At 58.4% G+C, this 21,453-nt stretch overlaps 1 protein-coding gene across 3 annotated transcripts in view; it reads right to left on the minus strand.

The window, feature by feature from the left end:
• The window catches only part of slc43a2a (solute carrier family 43 member 2a), an 82,442-nt gene that overhangs the window by 30,064 nt on the left and 30,925 nt on the right, over positions 1-21,453 (minus strand). For all 3 annotated transcript variants that reach the window (XM_063031043.1, XM_063031042.1, XM_063031044.1), the window contains exons 6-7: positions 13,541-13,633; positions 10,170-10,303 (exon numbers count right to left, since the gene is read on the minus strand). In XM_063031043.1, coding sequence (XP_062887113.1) covers positions 10,170-10,303; positions 13,541-13,633 — 227 coding nt within the window. The remainder of the gene's footprint in view (positions 1-10,169; positions 10,304-13,540; positions 13,634-21,453) is intronic.

Here is a 21,453-nt window from a genome sequence, read left to right on the forward strand (position 1 = left end):
AGGGTGAAGGGGGAGGACAGGGTGTGGGGGGGAGGACAGGGTGAGGGGGGAGGACAGGGTGTGGGGGGGGTAGGACAGGGTGAGGGGGGGAAGGACAGGGTGAGGGGGGAAGGACAGGGTGAGGGGGGGAAGGACAGGGTGAGGGGGGGAAGGACAGGGTGTTGGGGGGGAGGACAGGGTGTGTGGGGGAGGACAGGGCGAGGGGGGGAGGACAGGGCGAGGGGGGAGGACAGGGCGAGGGGGGGAGGACGGTGTTGGGGGGGAGGACAGGGTGTGGGGGGAGGATGGGGTGGGGGGGAGGACAGGGTGTTGGGGGGGAAGGACAGGGTGTTGGGGGAAGGACAGGGTGTTGGGGGTAGGACATGGTGTTGGGGGTAGGACAGGGTGTGGGGGGGTAGGACAGGGTGTGGGGGGGAGGACAGGGTGTTGGGGGTGAGGACAGGGTGAGGCGGGAAGGACAGGGTGTTGGGGGGAGGACAGGGTGGGGGGGAAGGACAGAGTGTTGGGGGGAGAACAGGGTGTCTGGGGAAGGACAGGTGTTGGGGGGAGGACAGGGTGAAGGGGGGAGGACAGGGTGTGGGGGGGTAGGACAGGGTGTGGGGGGGTAGGACAGGGTGAGGGGGGTAGGACAGGGTGAGGTGGGGTAGGACAGGGTGAGGGGGGAGGACAGGGTGAGGGGGGAGGACAGGGTGTGGGGGGGAGGACAGGGTGAGGGGGGAGGACAGGGTGTGGGGGGGGTAGGACAGGGTGAGGGGGGGAAGGACAGGGTGAGGGGGGAAGGACAGGGTGAGGGGGGAAGGACAGGGTGAGGGGGGGAAGGACAGGGTGTTGGGGGGGAGGACAGGGCGAGGGGGGGAGGACGGTGTTGGGGGGGAGGACAGGGTGTGGGGGGGAGGATGGGGTGGGGGGGAGGACAGGGTGTTGGGGGGGAAGGACAGGGTGTTGGGGGGAAGGACAGGGTGTTGGGGGTAGGACAGGGTGTGGGGGGGTAGGACAGGGTGTGGGGGGGAGGACAGGGTGTTGGGGGTGAGGACAGGGTGAGGCGGGAAGGACAGGGTGTTGGGGGGAGGACAGGGTGGGGGGGAAGGACAGAGTGTTGGGGGGAGAACAGGGTGTCTGGGGAAGGACAGGTGTTGGGGGGAGGACAGGGTGAAGGGGGGAGGACAGGGTGTGGGGGGGAAGGACAGGGTGTGGGGGGGTAGGACAGGGTGAGGGGGGGTAGGACAGGGTGAGGGGTAGGACAGGGTGAGGGGGAGGACAGGGTGAGGGGGGAGGACAGGGTGTGGGGGGGAGGACAGGGTGAGGGGGGAGGACAGGGTGTGGGGGGGGTAGGACAGGGTGAGGGGGGTAGGACAGGGTGAGGGGGGAGGACAGAGTGCGGGGGGGAGGACAGGGTGAGTGGGGGAGGACAGGGTGTTGAGGGGGAGGACAGGGTGAGGGGGGGAAGGACAGGGTGTTGGGGGAAGGACAGGGTGTTGGGGGGAAGGACAGGGTGTGGGGTGGGGAGGACAGAGTGAGGGGGGGAGGACAGAGTGAGGGGGGGAGGACAGAGTGTGGGGGTCAGTCTGAATCCGGAGGGGTGGAAGCGGGGAGGACAGAGTGCCGGGGGGGGAGGAGAGGGTGTGTGGGGAAAGACGGGGTGAAGTGTGGGGGAGGACAGAGTGTGGGGGGAGAACAGGGTGTGGGGGGAAGAACAGAGTGCAGGGCGGAGGACAGGGTGTGGGAGAGGGGACAGAGTGTGGGGGGGGAGGACAGAGTGAGGGGGTGAGGACAGGGTGTGGGGATCAGTCTGAATCCGGAGGGGTGGAAGGGGGGAGGACAGAGTGCCGGGGGGGGGGGAGGACAGGGTGTTGGGGGGGAGGACAGAGTGAGGGGGGGAGGACAGAGTGTGGGGGTCAGTCTGAATCCGGAGGGGTGGAAGGGGGAGGACAGAGTGCCAGGGGGGAGGACAGGGTGTTGGGGGGGAGGACAGAGTGAGGCGGGGGAGGACAGAGTGTGGGGGTCAGTCTGAATCCGGAGGGGTAGAAGGGGGGAGGACAGAGTGCCGGGGGGGGGGGAAGACAGGGTGTGTGGGGAAGGACAGGGTGAGGGGGGGAAGGACGGAGTGTGGGGGGGAGAACAGGGTGTGGGAGACGGGGAAGGACAGGGTATTGGGGGAGGACAGGGTGAGGGGGGAGGACAGGGTATTGGGGGGAGGACAGGGTGAGGGGGGGTAGGACAGGGTGAGGGGGGGAGGACAGGGTGAGGGGGGAGGACAGGGTGTGGGGGGGAGGACAGGGTGGGGGGGAGGACAGGGTGTGGGGGGGGTAGGACAGGGTGAGGGGGGTAGGACAGGGTGAGGGGGGTAGGACAGGGTAAGGGGGGAGGACAGAGTGCGGGGGGGAGGACAGGGTGAGTGGGGGAGGACAGGGTGTTGAGGGGGAGGACAGGGTGAGGGGGGGAAGGACAGGGTGTTGGGGGGAAGGACAGGGTGTTGGGGGGAAGGACAGGGTGTGGGGTGGGGAGGACAGAGTGAGGGGGGGAGGACAGAGTGAGGGGGTGAGGACAGAGTGTGGGGGTCAGTCTGAATCCGGAGGGGTGGAAGCGGGGAGGACAGAATGCCGGGGGGGGGAGGAGAGGGTGTGTGGGGAAAGACGGGGTGAAGTGTGGGGGAGGACAGAGTGTGGGGGGAGAACAGGGTGTGGGGGGAAGAACAGAGTGCAGGGCGGAGGACAGGGTGTGGGAGAGGGGACAGAGTGTGGGGGGGGAGGACAGAGTGAGGGGGTGAGGACAGGGTGTGGGGATCAGTCTGAATCCGGAGGGGTGGAAGGGGGGCGGACAGAGTGCCGGGGGGTGGGGAGGACAGGGTGTTGGGGGGGAGGACAGAGTGAGGGGGGGAGGACAGAGTGTGGGGGTCAGTCTGAATCCGGAGGGGTGGAAGGGGGAGGACAGAGTGCCAGGGGGGAGGACAGGGTGTTGGGGGGGAGGACAGAGTGAGGCGGGGGAGGACAGAGTGTGGGGGTCAGTCTGAATCCGGAGGGGTAGAAGGGGGGAGGACAGAGTGCCGGGGGGGGGGAAGACAGGGTGTGTGGGGAAGGACAGGGTGAGGGGGGGAAGGACAGAGTGTGGGGGGGAGAACAGGGTGTGGGAGACGGGGAAGGACAGGGTATTGGGGGAGGACAGGGTGAGGGGGGAGGACAGGGTATTGGGGGGAGGACAGGGTGAGGGGGGTAGGACAGGGTGAGGGGGGGTAGGACAGGGTGAGGGGGGGAGGACAGGGTGAGGGGGGAGGAAAGGGTGTGGGGGGGAGGACAGGGTGAGGGGGGAGGACAGGGTGTGGGGGGGGTAGGACAGGGTGAGGGGGGGAAGGACAGGGTGAGGGGGGGGAGGACAGGGTGTTGGGGGGGAGGACAGGGTGTGTGGGGGAGGACAGGGCGAGGGGGGGAGGACAGGGCGAGGGGGGGAGGACGGTGTTGGGGGGGAGGACGGTGTTGGGGGGGAGGACAGGGTGTGGGGGGAGGATGGGGTGGGGGGGAGGACAGGGTGTTGGGGGGGAAGGACAGGGTGTTGGGGGTAGGACAGGGTGTGGGGGGGTAGGACAGGGTGTGGGGGGGAGGACAGGGTGTTGGGGGTGAGGACAGGGTGAGGCGGGAAGGACAGGGTGTTGGGGGGTTGACAGGGTGGGGGGGAAGGACAGAGTGTTGGGGGGAGAACAGGGTGTCTGGGGAAGGACAGGTGTTGGGGGGAGGACAGGGTGAAGGGGGAGGACAGGGTGAGGGGGGAGGACAGGGTGTGGGGGGGGTAGGACAGGGTGAGGGGGGAAGGACAGGGTGAGGGGGGGAAGGACAGGGTGAGGGGGGAAGGACAGGGTGTTGGGGGGAGGACAGGGTGTGTGGGGGAGGACAGGGTGAGGGGGGGAGGACAGGGCGAGGGGGGGAGGACAGGGCGAGGGGGCGACGGTGTTGGGGGGTAGGACAGGGTGTGGGGGGGAGGATGGGGTGGGGGGGAGGACAGGGTGTTGGGGGGAAGGACAGGGTGTTGGGGGGAGGACAGGGTGTGGGGGGGTAGGACAGGGTGTGGGGGGGAGGACAGGGTGTTGGGGGTGAGGACAGGGTGAGGCGGGAAGGACAGGGTGTTGGGGGGAGGACAGGGTTGGGGGGAAGGACAGAGTGTTGGGGGGAGAACAGGGTGTCTGGGGAAGGACAGGTGTTGGGGGGAGGACAGGGTGAAGGGGGGAGGACAGGGTGTGGGGGGGTAGGACAGGGTGAGGGGGGGTAGGACAGGGTGAGGGGGGAGGACAGGGTGAGGGGGGAGGACAGGGTGTGGGGGGGAGGACAGGGTGAGGGGGGGGAAGGACAGGGTGTTGGGGGAAGGACAGGGTGTTGGGGGAAGGACAGGGTGTTGGGGGGAAGGACAGGGTGTGGGGTGGGGAGGACAGAGTGAGGGGGGGAGGACAGAGTGAGGGGGGGAGGACAGAGTGTGGGGGTCAGTCTGAATCCGGAGGGGTGGAAGCGGGGAGGACAGAGTGCCGGGGGGGGAGGAGAGGGTGTGTGGGGAAAGACGGGGTGAAGTGTGGGGGAGGACAGAGTGTGGGGGGAGAACAGGGTGTGGGGGGAAGAACAGAGTGCAGGGCGGAGGACAGTGTGTGGGAGAGGGGACAGAGTGTGGGGGGGGAGGACAGAGTGAGGGGGTGAGGACAGGGTGTGGGGATCAGTCTGAATCCGGAGGGGTGGAAGGGGGGAGGACAGAGTGCCGGGGGGGGGGAGGACAGGGTGTTGGGGGGGAGGACAGAGTGAGGGGGGGAGGACAGAGTGTGGGGGTCAGTCTGAATCCGGAGGGGTGGAAGGGGGAGGACAGAGTGCCAGGGGGGAGGACAGGGTGTTGGGGGGGAGGACAGAGTGAGGCGGGGGAGGACAGAGTGTGGGGGTCAGTCTGAATCCGGAGGGGTAGAAGGGGGGAGGACAGAGTGCCGGGGGGGGGGGAAGACAGGGTGTGTGGGGAAGGACAGGGTGAGGGGGGGAAGGACAGAGTGTGGGGGGGAGAACAGGGTGTGGGAGACGGGGAAGGACAGGGTATTGGGGGAGGACAGGGTGAGGGGGGAGGACAGGGTATTGGGGGGAGGACAGGGTGAGGGGGGGTAGGACAGGGTGAGGGGGGGTAGGACAGGGTGAGGGGGGGAGGACAGGGTGAAGGGGGGAGGACAGGGTGTGGGGGGGAGGACAGGGTGAGGGGGGAGGACAGGGTGTGGGGGGGGTAGGACAGGGTGAGGGGGGTAGGACAGGGTGAGGGGGGAGGACAGAGTGCGGGGGGGAGGACAGGGTGAGTGGGGGAGGACAGGGTGTTGAGGGGGAGGACAGGGTGAGGGGGGGAAGGACAGGGTGTTGGGGGGAAGGACAGGGTGTTGGGGGGGAAGGACAGGGTGTGGGGTGGGGAGGACAGAGTGAGGGGGGGAGGACAGAGTGAGGGGGGGAGGACAGAGTGTGGGGGTCAGTCTGAATCCGGAGGGGTGGAAGCGGGGAGGACAGAGTGCCGGGGGGGGGAGGAGAGGGTGTGTGGGGAAAGACGGGGTGAAGTGTGGGGGAGGACAGAGTGTGGGGGGAGAACAGGGTGTGGGGGGAAGAACAGGGTGAGGCGGGAAGGACAGAGTGCGGGGGGAGGACAGGGTGTGGGAGAGGGGGAAGGACAGAGTGCAGGGGGGAGGACAGGGTTTGGGAGGGGGGAAGGACAGAGTGTGGGGGGGAGAACAGGGTGTGGGAGACGGGGAAGGACAGGGTATTGGGGGGAGGACAGGGTGTGTGGGGAAGGACAGGGTGGGGGGGGAGGACAGAGTGCAGGGGGGAGGACAGGGTGTGGGGAGGACAGGGTGTTGGGGGGAGGACAGGGTGTGTGGGGAAGGACAGAGTGAGGGGGGAGGACAGGGTATTGGGGGAGGACAGGGTGAGGGGGTGAGGACAGGGTGTGTGGGGAAGGACAGGGTGTGTGGGAAAGGACAGGGTGAGGGGGGAGGACAGGGTGTGGGGAGGACAGGGTGAGGGGGGAAGGACAGAGTGTGGGGGCGAGAACAGGGTGTGGGGAGGAGAACAGGGTGTGTGGGGAAGGACAGGGTGAGGGGGGAAGGACAGGGTGTTTGGGGGGAAGGACAGGGTGTTTGGGGGGAAGGACAGGGTGGGGGGGAGGACAGGATGTGGGGGGGTAGGACAGGGTGTTGGGGGTGAGGACAGGGTGAGGCGGGAAGGACAGGGTGAGGGGGGGAAGGACAGGGTGAGGGGGGGAAGGACAGGGTGAAGGGGGGAGGACAGGGTGTGGGGGGGAGGACAGGGTGAGGGGGGAGGACAGGGTGGGGGGGGGGTAGGACAGGGTGAGGGGGGTAGGACAGGGTGAGGGGGGAGGACAGAGTGCGGGGGGGAGGACAGGGTGAGTGGGGGAGGACAGGGTGTTGAGGGGGAGGACAGGGTGAGGGGGGGAAGGACAGGGTGTTGGGGGGAAGGACAGGGTGTTGGGGGGGAAGGACAGGGTGTGGGGTGGGGAGGACAGAGTGAGGGGGGGAGGACAGAGTGAGGGGGGGAGGACAGAGTGTGGGGGTCAGTCTGAATCCGGAGGGGTGGAAGCGGGGAGGACAGAGTGCCGGGGGGGGGAGGAGAGGGTGTGTGGGGAAAGACGGGGTGAAGTGTGGGGGAGGACAGAGTGTGGGGGGAGAACAGGGTGTGGGGGGAAGAACAGGGTGAGGCGGGAAGGACAGAGTGCGGGGGGAGGACAGGGTGTGGGAGAGGGGGAAGGACAGAGTGCAGGGGGGAGGACAGGGTTTGGGAGGGGGGAAGGACAGAGTGTGGGGGGGAGAACAGGGTGTGGGAGACGGGGAAGGACAGGGTATTGGGGGGAGGACAGGGTGTGTGGGGAAGGACAGGGTGGGGGGGGGAGGACAGAGTGCAGGGGGGAGGACAGGGTGTGGGGAGGACAGGGTGTTGGGGGGAGGACAGGGTGTGTGGGGAAGGACAGAGTGAGGGGGGAGGACAGGGTATTGGGGGGAGGACAGGGTGAGGGGGTGAGGACAGGGTGTGTGGGGAAGGACAGGGTGTGTGGGAAAGGACAGGGTGAGGGGGGAGGACAGGGTGTGGGGAGGACAGGGTGAGGGGGGAAGGACAGAGTGTGGGGGCGAGAACAACAGGGTGTGTGGGGAAGGACAGGGTGAGGGGGGAAGGACAGGGTGTTTGGGGGGAAGGACAGGGTGTTTGGGGGGAAGGACAGGGTGGGGGGGGAGGACAGGATGTGGGGGGGTAGGACAGGGTGTTGGGGGTGAGGACAGGGTGAGGCGGGAAGGACAGGGTGAGGGGGGGAAGGACAGGGTGAGGGGGGAAGGACAGGGTGAGGGGGGGAAGGACAGGGTGTTGGGGGGGAGGACAGGGTGTGTGGGGGAGGTCAGGGTGAGGGGGGGAGGACAGGGCGAGGGGGGGAGGACAGGGCGAGGGGGGGAGGACAGGGTGTTGGGGGGGAGGACAGGGTGTGGGGGGGAGGATGGGGTGGGGGGGAGGACAGGGTGTTGGGGGGAAGGACAGGGTGTTGGGGGGAGGACAGGGTGTGGGGGGGTAGGACAGGGTGTGGGGGGGTAGGACAGGGTGAGGGGGGGAGGACAGGGTGAGGGGGGGTGGACAGGGTGTTGGGGGTGAGGACAGGGTGAGGCGGGAAGGACAGGGTGTGGGGGGAGGACAGGGTGGGGGGAGGACAGGGTGAACAGGGTCTCTGGGGAAGGACAGGTGTTGGGGGGAGGACAGGGTGAAGGGGGGAGGACAGGGTGTGGGGGGGTAGGACAGGGTGAGGGGGGGAGGACAGGGTGAGGGGGGGGAGGACAGGGTGAGGGGGGGAGGACAGGGTGTGGGGGGGAGGACAGGGTGAGGGGGAGGACAGGGTGAGGGGGGGAGGACAGAGTGCGGGGGGGAGGACAGGGTGAGTGGGGGAGGACAGGGTGTTGAGGGGGAGGACAGGGTGAGGGGGGGAAGGACAGGGTGTTGGGGGGAAGGACAGGGTGTGGGGTGGGGAGGACAGAGTGAGGGGGGGAGGACAGAGTGTGGGGGTCAGTCTGAATCCGGAGGGGTGGAAGCGGGGAGGACAGAGTGCCGGGGGGGGGGAGGAGAGCATGTGTGGGGAAAGACGGGGTGAAGTGTGGGGGAGGACAGAGTGTGGGGGGGAGAACAGGGTGTGGGGGGAAGAACAGGGTGAGGCGGGAAGGACAGAGTGCGGGGGGAGGACAGGGTGTGGGAGAGGGGGAAGGACAGAGTGCAGGGTTTGGGAGGGGGGAAGGACAGAGTGTGGGGGGGAGAACAGGGTGTGGGAGACGGGGAAGGACAGGGTATTGGGGGGAGGACAGGGTGTGTGGGGAAGGACAGGGTGGGTGGGAGGACAGAGTGCAGGGGGGAGGACAGGGTGTTGGGGGGGAGGACAGGGTGTGTGGGGGAAGGACAGAGTGAGGGGGGAGGACAGGGTATTGGGGGGAGAACAGGGTGAGGGGGTGAGGACAGGGTGTGTGGGGAAGGACAGGGTGTGTGGGAAAGGACAGGGTGAGGGGGGAGGACAGGGTGTGGGGAGGACAGGGTGAGGGGGGAAGGACAGAGTGTGGGGGCGAGAACAGGGTGTGGGGAGGAGAACAGGGTGTGTGGGGAAGGACAGGGTGAGGGGGGAGGACAGGGTGTGTGGGGGAGGACAGGGTGAGGGGGAGGACAGGGTGAGGGGGGAAGGACAGGGTGTTGGGGGGGAAGGACAGGGTGAGGGGGGGAGGACAGGGTGAGGGGGGGAGGACAGGGTGTGGGGGGGTAGGACAGGGTGAGGGGGGGAGGACAGGGTGAGGGGGGGAGGACAGGGTGTGTGGGGGAGGACAGGGTGTTGGGGGTGAGGACAGGGTGAGGCGGGAAGGACAGGGTGGGGGGGAAGGACAGAGTGTTGGGGGAGGACAGGGTGGGGGGAAGGACAGAGTGTTGGGGGGAGAACAGGGTGTCTGGGGAAGGACAGGTGTTGGGGGGAGGACAGGGTGAGGGGGGGAGGACAGGGTGTGGGGGGGGTAGGACAGGGTCAGGCGGGGAGGACAGGGTGTGTGGGGGAGGACAGGCTGTTGGGGGGAGGAAAGGGTGAGGGGGGAAGGACAGGGTGTTGGGGGGAGGACAGGGTGTGTGGGGGAGGACAGGGTGAGGGGGGAGGACAGGGTGAGGGGGGGAGGACAGGGTGTGGGGGGGAGGATGGGGTGGGGGGGAGGACAGGGTGTTGGGGGGGAAGGACAGGGTGTTGGGGGGGAGGACAGGGTGTTGGGGAGGACAGGGTGTGGGGGGGAGGATGGGGTGGGGGGGAGGACAGGGTGTTGGGGGGGAAGGACAGGGTGTGGGGGGGGAAGGATGGGGTGGGGGGGAGGACAGGGTGTGGGGGGGTAGGACAGGGTGTGGGGGGGAGGACAGGGTGTGGGGGGAGGACAGGGTGAGGGGGGGAGGACAGGATGTTGGGGGTGAGGACAGGGTGAGGCGGGAAGGACAGGGTGTTGGGGGGGAGGACAGGGTGGGGGGGAAGGACAGAGTGTTGGGGGGAGAACAGGGTGTCTGGGGAAGGACAGGTGTTGGGGGGAGGACAGGGTGAGGGGGGAGGACAGGGTGTGGGGGGGTAGGACCGGGTGAGGGGGGAGGACAGGGTGAGGGGGGGAGGACAGTGTGTGGGGGGGAGGACAGGGTGTGGGGGGGAGGACAGGGTGTGGGGGGAGGACAGGGTGTTGGGGGAGGACAGGGTGTTGGGGGGTAGGACAGGGTGAGGGGGGGAGGACAGGGTGAGGGGGGGAGGACAGGGTGTGGGGGGAGGACAGGGTGTGGGGGGAGGACAGGGTGAGGGGGGGAGGACAGGGTGAGGGGGGGAGGACAGGGTGAGGGGGGGTGGACAGGGTGTTGGGGGTGAGGACAGGGTGAGGCGGGAAGGACAGCGTGTTGGGGGTAGGACAGGGTGAGGGGGGGAGGACAGGGTGTGGGGGGGGTAGGACAGGGTGAGGGGGGAGGACAGGGTGAGGGGGGTGGACAGGGTGTTGGGGGTGAGGACAGGGTGAGTCGGGAAGGACAGCGTGTTGGGGGGGAGGACAGGGTGTGGGGGGGAGGACAGGGTGTGGGGGGGGAGGACAGGGTGAGGGGGTCAGTCTGAAGCCCGCGGTCCAGCTCAGGGCTATGACTCACGTGTAATCCATGTCCTCGGGCCCTGGGAAGGGCTCCAGGGGCCAGTTCAGGAAACAGTTCATGAAGAGGAGGCCCGCGCAGGCTGCCCACACCAGCAGGATGCTGATAAACGGGGCTCCCAGGTCGTAGATCACCTGCAAGCACATCCCATTAACCACAGCTGACAGCGCCCCTCCCCTCCAAAACACCTGCCCAACATCTCCCGGCCCCACCCCTGCACCCCTACCCTGCTGACCCCACCGATGAGCAATATCCTGCTGTGGTCCCAGAGCCACTGAGCAAGAGTGGCAGAGAAAGGAGCAACTTGGCTGAGATCCCCCCGTCTCCCAACCTTCTTATTCTGCCTTCTGCCCCTTCGCCTCCAGCCCTGGGGTCTCGGCCTGAGACGTCGACCGTTCATTGCTCTCCATACGTGCTGCCGGACCTGCTGGGTTCCTCCGGCATTTTGTGTGTTACCGTGGAGTATGGGGCAGTTCCAGTCGCCAAGCTAAAGGGTGATGTCACTGAGCCGGACAGGGCACAGAGAATAGTCCGGAGGATGGTACCGGGACTCAAGGGAACGAGGAGAGTCTGGACTAGAGTGAAGGGAGCTTATAGACATCCAGAGGAGGAATATGAGAAAGACCCCAGCAATGAAAGGGTTATGAGGAGCGTTTGATGTCTCTGGGCCCAAACTCACTAGACTTTAGAAGAATGATGGGGGGGGGGTCTCATTGAAACCTATCAAAAATTGTAAGTTCTCTATAGAGTGGGTGTGGAGACGATGTTTCCTATAGTGGGGGAGTCTAGGATCAGAGGACACAGACAGAGTGGATGTGGAGAGGATGTTTCCTATAGTGGGGGAGTCTAGGATCAGAGGACACAGATAGAGTGGATGTGGAGAGGATGTTTCCTATAGTGGGGGTGTCTAGGACCAGAAGACACAGACAGAGTGGATGTGGAGAGGATGTTTCCTATAGTGGGAGAGTCTAGGACCAGAAGACACAGACAGAGTGGATGTGGAGACGATGTTTCCTATAGTGGGGGAGTCTAGGACCAGAGGGCACAGATAGAGTGGATGTGGAGAGGATGTTTCCTATAATGAGGGAGTCTAGGACCAGAGGACACAGATAGAGTGGATGTGGAGAGGATGTTTCCTATAGAAACATAGAAACATAGAAAATAGGTGCAGGAGTAGGCCATTCGGCCCTTCGAGCCTGCACCGCCATTTATTATGATCATGGCTGATCATCCAACTCAGAACCCAGCCTTCCCTCCATACCCCCTGACCCCTGTAGCCACAAGGGCCATATCTAACTTCCTTTTAAACATAGCTAATGAACTGGCCTCAACAGTTTGCTGTGGCAGAGAATTCCACAGATTCACCACTCTCTGTGTGAAGAAGTTTTTCCTAACCTCGGTCCTAAAAGGCTTCCCCTCTATCCTCAAACTGTGACCCCTCGTTCTAGACCTCCCCAACATCGGGAACAATCTTCCTGCATCTAGCCTGTCCAATCCCTTTAGGATCTTATACGTTTCAATCAGATCCCCCCTCAATCTTCTAAATTCCAACGAGTACAAGCCCAGTTCATCCAGTCTTTCTTCATATGAAAGACCTGCCATCCCAGGAATCAATCTGGTGAACCTTCTTTGTACTCCCTCTATGGCAAAGATGTCTTTCCTCAGATTAGGGGACCAAAACTGCACACAATACTCCAGGTGTGGTCTCACCAAGGCCTTGTACAACTGCAGTAGTACCTCCCTGCTCCTGTACTCGAATCCTCTCGCTATAAATGCCAGCATACCGTTCGCCTTTTTCACCGCCTGCTGTACCTGCATGCCCACTTTCAATGACTGGTGTATAATGACACCCAGGTCTCGTTGCACCTCCCCTTTTCCTAATCGGCCACCATTCAGATAATAATCTGTTTTCCTATTTTTGCCACCAAAGTGGATAACTTCACATTTATCCACATTAAATTGCATCTGCCATGAGTTTGCCCACTCACCCAACCTATCCAAGTCACCCTGCATCCTCTTAGCATCCTCCTCACTGCTAACACTGCCACCCAGCTTCGTGTCATCCGCAAACTTGGAGATGCTGCATTTAATTCCCTCATCCAAGTCATTAATATATATTGTAAACAACTGGGGTCCCAGCACTGAGCCTTGCGGTACCCCACTAGTCACCGCCTGCCATTCTGAAAAGGTCCCGTTTATTCCCACTCTTTGTTTCCTGTCTGCTAACCAATTCTCCACCCACACCAATACCTTACCCCCAATACCGTGTGCTTTAAGTTTGCACACTAATCTCCTATGTGGGACCTTGTCAAAAGCCTTTTGAAAATCCAAATATACCACATCCACTGGTTCTCCCCTATCCACTCTACTATAGTGGGAGAGTCTAGGACCAGAGGACACAGGTAGAGTGGGTGTGGAGAGGATGTTTCCTATAGTGGGAGAGTCTAGGACCAGAGGACACAGATAGGGTAGATGTGGAGAGGATGTTTCCTATAGTGGGGGAGTCTAGGACCAGAGGGCACAGATAGAGTGGATGTGGAGAGGATATTTCTTATAGTGGGGGAGTCTAGGACCAGAGGGCACAGATAGAGTGGATGTGGAGAGGACGTTTCCTGTCGTGGGGGAGTCTATGACCAGAGGACACAGAGTCAGAATAGAAGTACGTCCATTTTGAAAAGAGATGGGGAGGAATTTCTTTAGTCAGATGGTGGTGACTCTGTGGAATTTATTGTCGAGGTCAAGTCATTGGGTACATTTAAGATGGAGAGTGATAGGTTCTTGATTAGTCAGGGTGTCAAAGGTGACAGGGAGAAGGCAGATAATGTGATTGAGAAGGAAAATAAGTCAGCCATGATGGAAAGGTGGAGCAGACCTGATGGGCTGAATGGTTTCATTCTGCTCCTATGTCGTATGCCCTTATAGAAGTGCATAAACTTGAGGGTGTAGATCACGTGCATGGTCACAATCTTTTTGGCCAGGATAGGGGAATCTAAATCTTGAGGGTATAGGTGTGATGTGAGAGGGGATAGATTTTAAATGGGATGTGAGGGGCAACATTTTCCACACAGAGGGTGGTAGGTGTGTGGCACAAGCTGCCAGAGCTGGATACAATTACGTTTAAAAGTCATTTGGACAGGAACATAGATAAGAAAGGTTTGGATTGCCATCAGACAAATGTGGGGCTGGCTTTGACAGATGCCATGTGTAAATTGGGCAGACGGATCTACTTCCATGTGGTAAAACTCTGTGAAGAGCAGAGGGTGAATCATCGAGCCCAGCAGATGGCGCCATTGGACATCCGAGCTGAACCCATCCGACCGCCCTGAACCCCAAACCCTCCATCCACCACCCAGTTAACCCCTCACCCTCACCTTGATGCCGGGGAATGTCACGGCCGATGAGGCATAGGAGCCAATCATCAGAGCGATGAAGGTAGATCGCAAGTCTCCGAACATGTTGGGCAACTGCGGGAGACAGTCTGCCGTCAGTAAAGAGCTAGACCTGCGGGTGTGTCCCCCCACATGCCTAGCCGCCCACCTCGTTCTTACCCCAAAGCACGGCCACCTCTGGGAGCCAACGTCTCTGAGGATCTATCCTGGGCCCAGCATACCGATGCAGTTACCAGGAAGGCGTGACAGTGGCTACATTTCATTGGAGTTTGATGAGACTTGGTACGTGACCAAAGACACTTGTAAATTTGTACAGATGTACTGTGGAGAGCATTCTAACCGGCTGATGTGGAAATGACAACGGAGAGGAGAAAACGTTGAGAGGACTGTAAACTAAGCCAGCTCCTTTATGGGAACGAGTCTCCCCATGATCTTGAACAGACGATGCCTCAGGAGGGGCAACATCCATCACTGAGGCCCCCCAGCACCCAGGACATGCCCTCTTCTCACTGCTACCATCAAGGAGAGGGTCCAGGAGCCTGAAGGCACACACTCAACGATTCAGGAACAGCTTCTTCCCCTCTGCCATCGATTTCTGAATGGACAGTGAACCCATGAACACAGCCTCACCATTTTGCTCCCTGTTTGCATTTGTTTTCATCTATTTCCTCGAGTAATCCTGCTAAACAGTAAGTTTTGTGACGTATGTCAGTGATAATAAACCTGAATTTGATTCTGAATTCACAGAACACTCTGCTGCCCCACTCACACCACCTGGTCAGGACTCGGGGGCCTAGCCCGCCCTGTTACTGAGAGGAGCCGCACTCTGGAAGGGACAGAGCTGAGGGAGTGCTGCCCCCTCACCAGAACCGGTGCTCTCAAAGCATTAACACCGATTCCCCCAGCCTCACCTTCTGGTGCTTACAAGCAAGAACAGCGTTAACTCCACTGTTAGGAGATTATTAAATAACTTATGGCTCCCTGCTACAAATTTTCCACAGGGGGTATCTGCGGATGGAAAAGTACGGAGCAAGAAGCTTGTTGACAGCGAGCAGAAGGAACATCTGGACCAGAGCTGAGTTATTCATCACAATCGCTGTGTCAATACACTTAGACTTCCACACTTCAACAAGCAGAAAGGAACAGGTGAAAGTCCACGGACTGGCAGAGGCAGGGCAGCCACTAGGAAAGGAGAGAGAGGATGAGAAAAATCAGACAGACAGAGAGAGAGAGAGAGAGGTAATGAGAGGAGAGAGACAGAGAAACAGAGAGAGAGATATTGAGAGAATGTGAAAGAGAGAAAATATGAGAGAGCAAGAGAAAATGAGAGAGAGAGGGAATGGGAGAGAGAGCAGGAGGGAATGGCAGACAGTGGGAATGGGAGGGAGAGAGAGGGAATGGGAGGGAGAGAGGGAATGGGAGGGAGAGAGAGGGAATGGGAGGGAAAGAGAATGGGAGGGAGAGAGGGAATGGGAGGGAGAGAGGGAATGGGAGGGAGAGAGGGAATGGGAGGGAAAGAGAATGGGAGGGAGAGAGGGAATGGGAGGGAGAGAGAGGGAATGGGAGGGAGAGAGAGGGAATGGGAGAGAGGGAATGGGAGGGAGAGAGAGGGAATGGGAGGGAGAGAGAATGGGAGGGAGAGAGAATGGGAGGGAGAGAGAGGGAATGGGAGAGAGAGGGAATGGGAGGGAGAGAGGGAATGGGAGGGAGAGAGGGAATGGGAGGGAGAGAGAGGGAATGGGAGGGAGAGAGAGGGAATGGGAGGGAGAGAGAGGGAATGGGAGGGAGAGAAGGGGAATGGGAGGGAGAGAGAATGGGAGGGAGAGAGGGAATGGGAGGGAGAGAGAATGGGAGGGAGAGAGAATGGGAGGGAGAGAGAATGGGAGGGAGAGGGAATGGGAGGGAGAGAGAGAATGGGAGAGGGAACAAACAAAAGCATACACAATGAGAGAAGTACAGCTGGGAATGGGGGAGACAATGGAGCTGAGAACATTGGATAGGGTAGGGTAGCAGATGCTGTTTTATAGACGTCAGCAAGGCACGTGGGACCTAAGTCAAGGGGCTGATTGAATCCAAAACTGCCTGGGTGAGAGGACGTGGAGGGGCACCCTGGGAGGGTATTTTCATGGTTAGAAATTGGACTAGTATACTGGAGGGTCAGTGCTGGGACCTTCGCTGTTCATGATATCTGTTCACAACTGGAATTGTGAATACAGGAGGGATAACTATTAGTTTAAAGACATTACTAAAGTGGCGGTTACCCTGAGGAAAATTGCCCAAGGCCACAGCAGATGCTTTGTACCTGAAGGATTGACCAAGGCCACAGCAGATGGGCCTACATGTTGGGTGGGACTAAATTATCTCCACTAAACTCCGGCTAACTTTCCACTGGGCAGAGTGTCGGCAGATGGAATTAACTCCAAAATATGAGGCATTTTGGGAAGTCAAAGGCAGGATATTAACAGTGAACAGATTAAAGATTAGCTTTATTTGTCATGTACATTTAAACAAGCAGTGAAATGCATCATTTGCATCGAATCAAATCAGTGAGGACTGTGCTGGGGGCAGCCTGCAAATGCCACCACACTTCTGGTGCCAACATAGCACGTCCACAACTCACTAACTCTAACCTGCACACTCACAACTCACTAACGCTAACCTGCACACTCACAACTCACTAACCGTAACCTGCACGTCCACAACTCACTAACCGTAACCTGCACGACCACAACTCACTAACTCTAACCTGCACACTCACAACTCACTAACCGTAACCTGCACGTCCACAACTCACTAACTCTAACCTGCACTCTCACAACTCACTAACCATAACCTGCACGTCCACAACTCACTAACCGTAACCTGCACGTCCACAACTCACTAACCATAACCTGCACGTCCACAACTCACTAACTCTAACCTGCACACTCACAACTCACTAACCGTAACCTGCACACTCACAACTCACTAACTCTAACCTGCACACTCACAACTCACTAACTGTAACCTGCACGTCCACAACTCACTAACCGTAACCTGCACGTCCACAACTCACTAACTCTAACCTGCACACTCACAACTCACTAACCGTAACCTGCACGTCCACAACTCACTAACTCTAACCTGCACACTCACAACTCACTAACCGTAACCTGCACACTCACAACTCACTAACCGTAACCTGCACGTCCACAACTCATTAACCGTAACCTGCACGTCCACAACTCACTAACTCTAAACTGCACACCCACAACTCACTAACCGTAACCTGCACGTCCACAACTCACTAACTCTAACCTGCACACTCACAACTCACTAACGCTAACCTGCACACTCACAACTCACTAACCGTAACCTGCACGACCACAACTCACTAACTCTAACCTGCACACTCACAACTCACTAACCGTAACCTGCACGTCCACAACTCACTAACTCTAACCTGCACACTCACAACTCACTAACCATAACCTGCACGTCCACAACTCACTAACCGTAACCTGCATGTCCACAACTCACTAACCATAACCTGCACGTCCACAACTCACTAACTCTAACCTGCACACTCACAACTCACTAACCGTAACCTGCACACTCACAACTCACTAACTCTAACCTGCACACTCACAACTCACTAACTGTAACCTGCACGTCCACAACTCACTAACCGTAACCTGCACGTCCACAACTCACTAACTCTAACCTGCACACTCACAACTCACTAACCGTAACCTGCACGTCCACAACTCACTAACCGTAACCTGCACGTCCACAACTCACTAACTCTAACCTGCACACTCACAACTCACTAACCGTAACCTGCACACTCACAACTCACTAACCGTAACCTGCACGTCCACAACTCATTAACCGTAACCTGCACGTCCACAACTCACTAACTCTAACCTGCACGTCCACAACTCACTAACCGTAACCTGCACGTCCACAACTCACTAACTCTAACCTGCACACTCACAACTCACTAACCATAACCTGCACGTCCACAACTCACTAACCGTAACCTGCACGTCCACAACTCACTAACTCTAACCTGCACGTCCACAACTCACTAACCGTAACCTGCACGTCCACAACTCACTAACTCTAACCTGCACACTCACAACTCACTAACCGTAACCTGCACGTCCACAACTCACTAACCGTAACCTGCATGTCCACAACTCACTAACTCTAACCTGCACACTCACAACTCACTAACCGTAACCTGCACACTCACAACTCACTAACCGTAACCTGCACGTCCACAACTCATTAACCGTAACCTGCACGTCCACAACTCACTAACTCTAACCTGCACGTCCACAACTCACTAACCGTAACCTGCACGTCCACAACTCACTAACTCTAACCTGCACACTCACAACTCACTAACCGTAACCTGCACGTCCACAACTCATTAACTCTAACCTGCACACTCACAACTCACTAACCGTAACCTGCACACTCACAACTCACTAACCGTAACCTGCACGTCCACAACTCATTAACCGTAACCTGCACGTCCACAACTCACTAACTCTAACCTGCACGTCCACAACTCACTAACCGTAACCTGCACGTCCACAACTCACTAACTCTAACCTGCACACTCACAACTCACTAACCGTAACCTGCACGTCCACAACTCACTAACCGTAACCTGCACGCCCACAACTCACTAACCGTAACCTGCACACTCACAACTCACTAACCGTAACCTGCACGCCCACAACTCACTAACCGTAACCTGCACGTCCACAACTCATTAACCGTAACCTGCACGTCCACAACTCACTAACTCTAACCTGCACACTCACAACTCACTAACCGTAACCTGCACACTCACAACTCACTAACCGTAACCTGCACGTCCACAACTCACTAACCGTAACCTGCACACTCACAACTCACTAACCGTAACCTGCGCACTCACAACTCACTAACCGTAACCTGCACACTCACAACTCACTAACCGTAACCTGCACATCCACAACTCACTAACCGTAACCTGCACGTCCACAACTCACTAACTCTAACCTGCACACTCACAACTCACTAACCGTAACCTGCACGTCCACAACTCACTAACTCTAACCTGCACACTCACAACTCACTAACCGTAACCTGCACACTCACAACTCACTAACCGTAACCTGCACGTCCACAACTCATTAACCGTAACCTGCACGTCCACAACTCACTAACTCTAAACTGCACACCCACAACTCACAAACCGTAACCTGCACGTCCACAACTCACTAACTCTAACCTGCACACTCACAACTCACTAACGCTAACCTGCACACTCACAACTCACTAACCGTAACCTGCACGACCACAACTCACTAACTCTAACCTGCACACTCACAACTCACTAACCGTAACCTGCACGTCCACAACTCACTAACTCTAACCTGCACACTCACGACTCACTAACCATAACCTGCACGTCCACAACTCACTAACCGTAACCTGCATGTCCACAACTCACTAACCATAACCTGCACGTCCACAACTCACTAACTCTAACCTGCACACTCACAACTCACTAACCGTAACCTGCACACTCACAACTCACTAACTCTAACCTGCACACTCACAACTCACTAACTGTAACCTGCACGTCCACAACTCACTAACCGTAACCTGCACGTCCACAACTCACTAACTCTAACCTGCACACTCACAACTCACTAACCGTAACCTGCACGTCCACAACTCACTAACCGTAACCTGCACGTCCACAACTCACTAACTCTAACCTGCACACTCACAACTCACTAACCGTAACCTGCACACTCACAACTCACTAACCGTAACCTGCACGTCCACAACTCATTAACCGTAACCTGCACGTCCACAACTCACTAACTCTAACCTGCACGTCCACAACTCACTAACCGTAACCTGCACGTCCACAACTCACTAACTCTAACCTGCACACTCACAACTCACTAACCATAACCTGCACGTCCACAACTCACTAACCGTAACCTGCACGTCCACAACTCACTAACTCTAACCTGCACGTCCACAACTCACTAACCGTAACCTGCACGTCCACAACTCACTAACTCTAACCTGCACACTCACAACTCACTAACCGTAACCTGCACGTCCACAACTCACTAACCGTAACCTGCACGTCCACAACTCACTAACTCTAACCTGCACACTCACAACTCACTAACGCTAACCTGCACACTCACAACTCACTAACCGTAACCTGCACGACCACAACTCACTAACTCTAACCTGCACACTCACAACTCACTAACCGTAACCTGCACGTCCACAACTCACTAACTCTAACCTGCACACTCACAACTCACTAACCATAACCTGCACGTCCACAACTCACTAACCGTAACCTGCATGTCCACAACTCACTAACCATAACCTGCACGTCCACAACTCACTAACTCTAACCTGCACACTCACAACTCACTAACCGTAACCTGCACACTCACAACTCACTAACTCTAACCTGCACACTCACAACTCACTAACTGTAACCTGCACGTCCACAACTCACTAACCGTAACCTGCACGTCCACAACTCACTAACTCTAACCTGCACACTCACAACTCACTAACCGTAACCTGCACGTCCACAACTCACTAACCGTAACCTGCACGTCCACAACTCACTAACTCTAACCTGCACACTCACAACTCACTAACCGTAACCTGCACACTCACAACTCACTAACCGTAACCTGCACGTCCACAACTCATTAACCGTAACCTGCACGTCCACAACTCACTAACTCTAACCTGCACGTCCACAACTCACTAACCGTAACCTGCACGTCCACAACTCACTAACTCTAACCTGCACACTCACAACTCACTAACCATAACCTGCACGTCCACAACTCACTAACCGTAACCTGCACGTCCACAACTCACTAACTCTAACCTGCACGTCCACAACTCACTAACCGTAACCTGCACGTCCACAACTCACTAACTCTAACCTGCACACTCACAACTCACTAACCGTAACCTGCACGTCCACAACTCACTAACCGTAACCTGCACGTCCACAACTCACTAACTCTAACCTGCACACTCACAACTCACTAACCGTAACCTGCACGTCCACAACTCATTAACCGTAACCTGCACGTCCACAACTCACTAACTCTAACCTGCACGTCTACAACTCACTAACCGTAACCTGCACGTCCACAACTCACTAACTCTAACCTGCACACTCACAACTCACTAACCGTAACCTGCACGTCCACAACTCATTAACTCTAACCAGCACACTCACAACTCACTAACCGTAACCTGCACACTCACAACTCACTAACCGTAACCTGCACGTCCACAACTCATTAACCGTAACCTGCACGTCCACAACTCACTAACTCTAACCTGCACGTCCACAACTCACTAACCGTAACCTGCACGTCCACAACTCACTAACTCTAACCTGCACACTCACAACTCACTAACCGTAACCTGCACGTCCACAACTCACTAACCGTAACCTGCACGCCCACAACTCACTAACCGTAACCTGCACACTCACAACTCACTAACCGTAACCTGCACGCCCACAACTCACTAACCGTAACCTGCACGTCCACAACTCATTAACCGTAACCTGCACGTCCACAACTCACTAACTCTAACCTGCACACTCACAACTCACTAACCGTAACCTGCACGTCCACAACTCATTAACTCTAACCTGCACACTCACAACTCACTAACCGTAACCTGCACACTCACAACTCACTAACCGTAACCTGCACGTCCACAACTCACTAACCGTAACCTGCACACTCACAACTCACTAACCGTAACCTGCGCACTCACAACTCACTAACCGTAACCTGCATGTCCACAACTCACTAACTCTAACCTGCACACTCACAACT

Source organism: Mobula hypostoma, chromosome 23 (genome assembly GCF_963921235.1).
Source record: "Mobula hypostoma chromosome 23, sMobHyp1.1, whole genome shotgun sequence".
Classification (NCBI taxonomy): Eukaryota; Metazoa; Chordata; class Chondrichthyes; order Myliobatiformes; family Myliobatidae; genus Mobula; species Mobula hypostoma.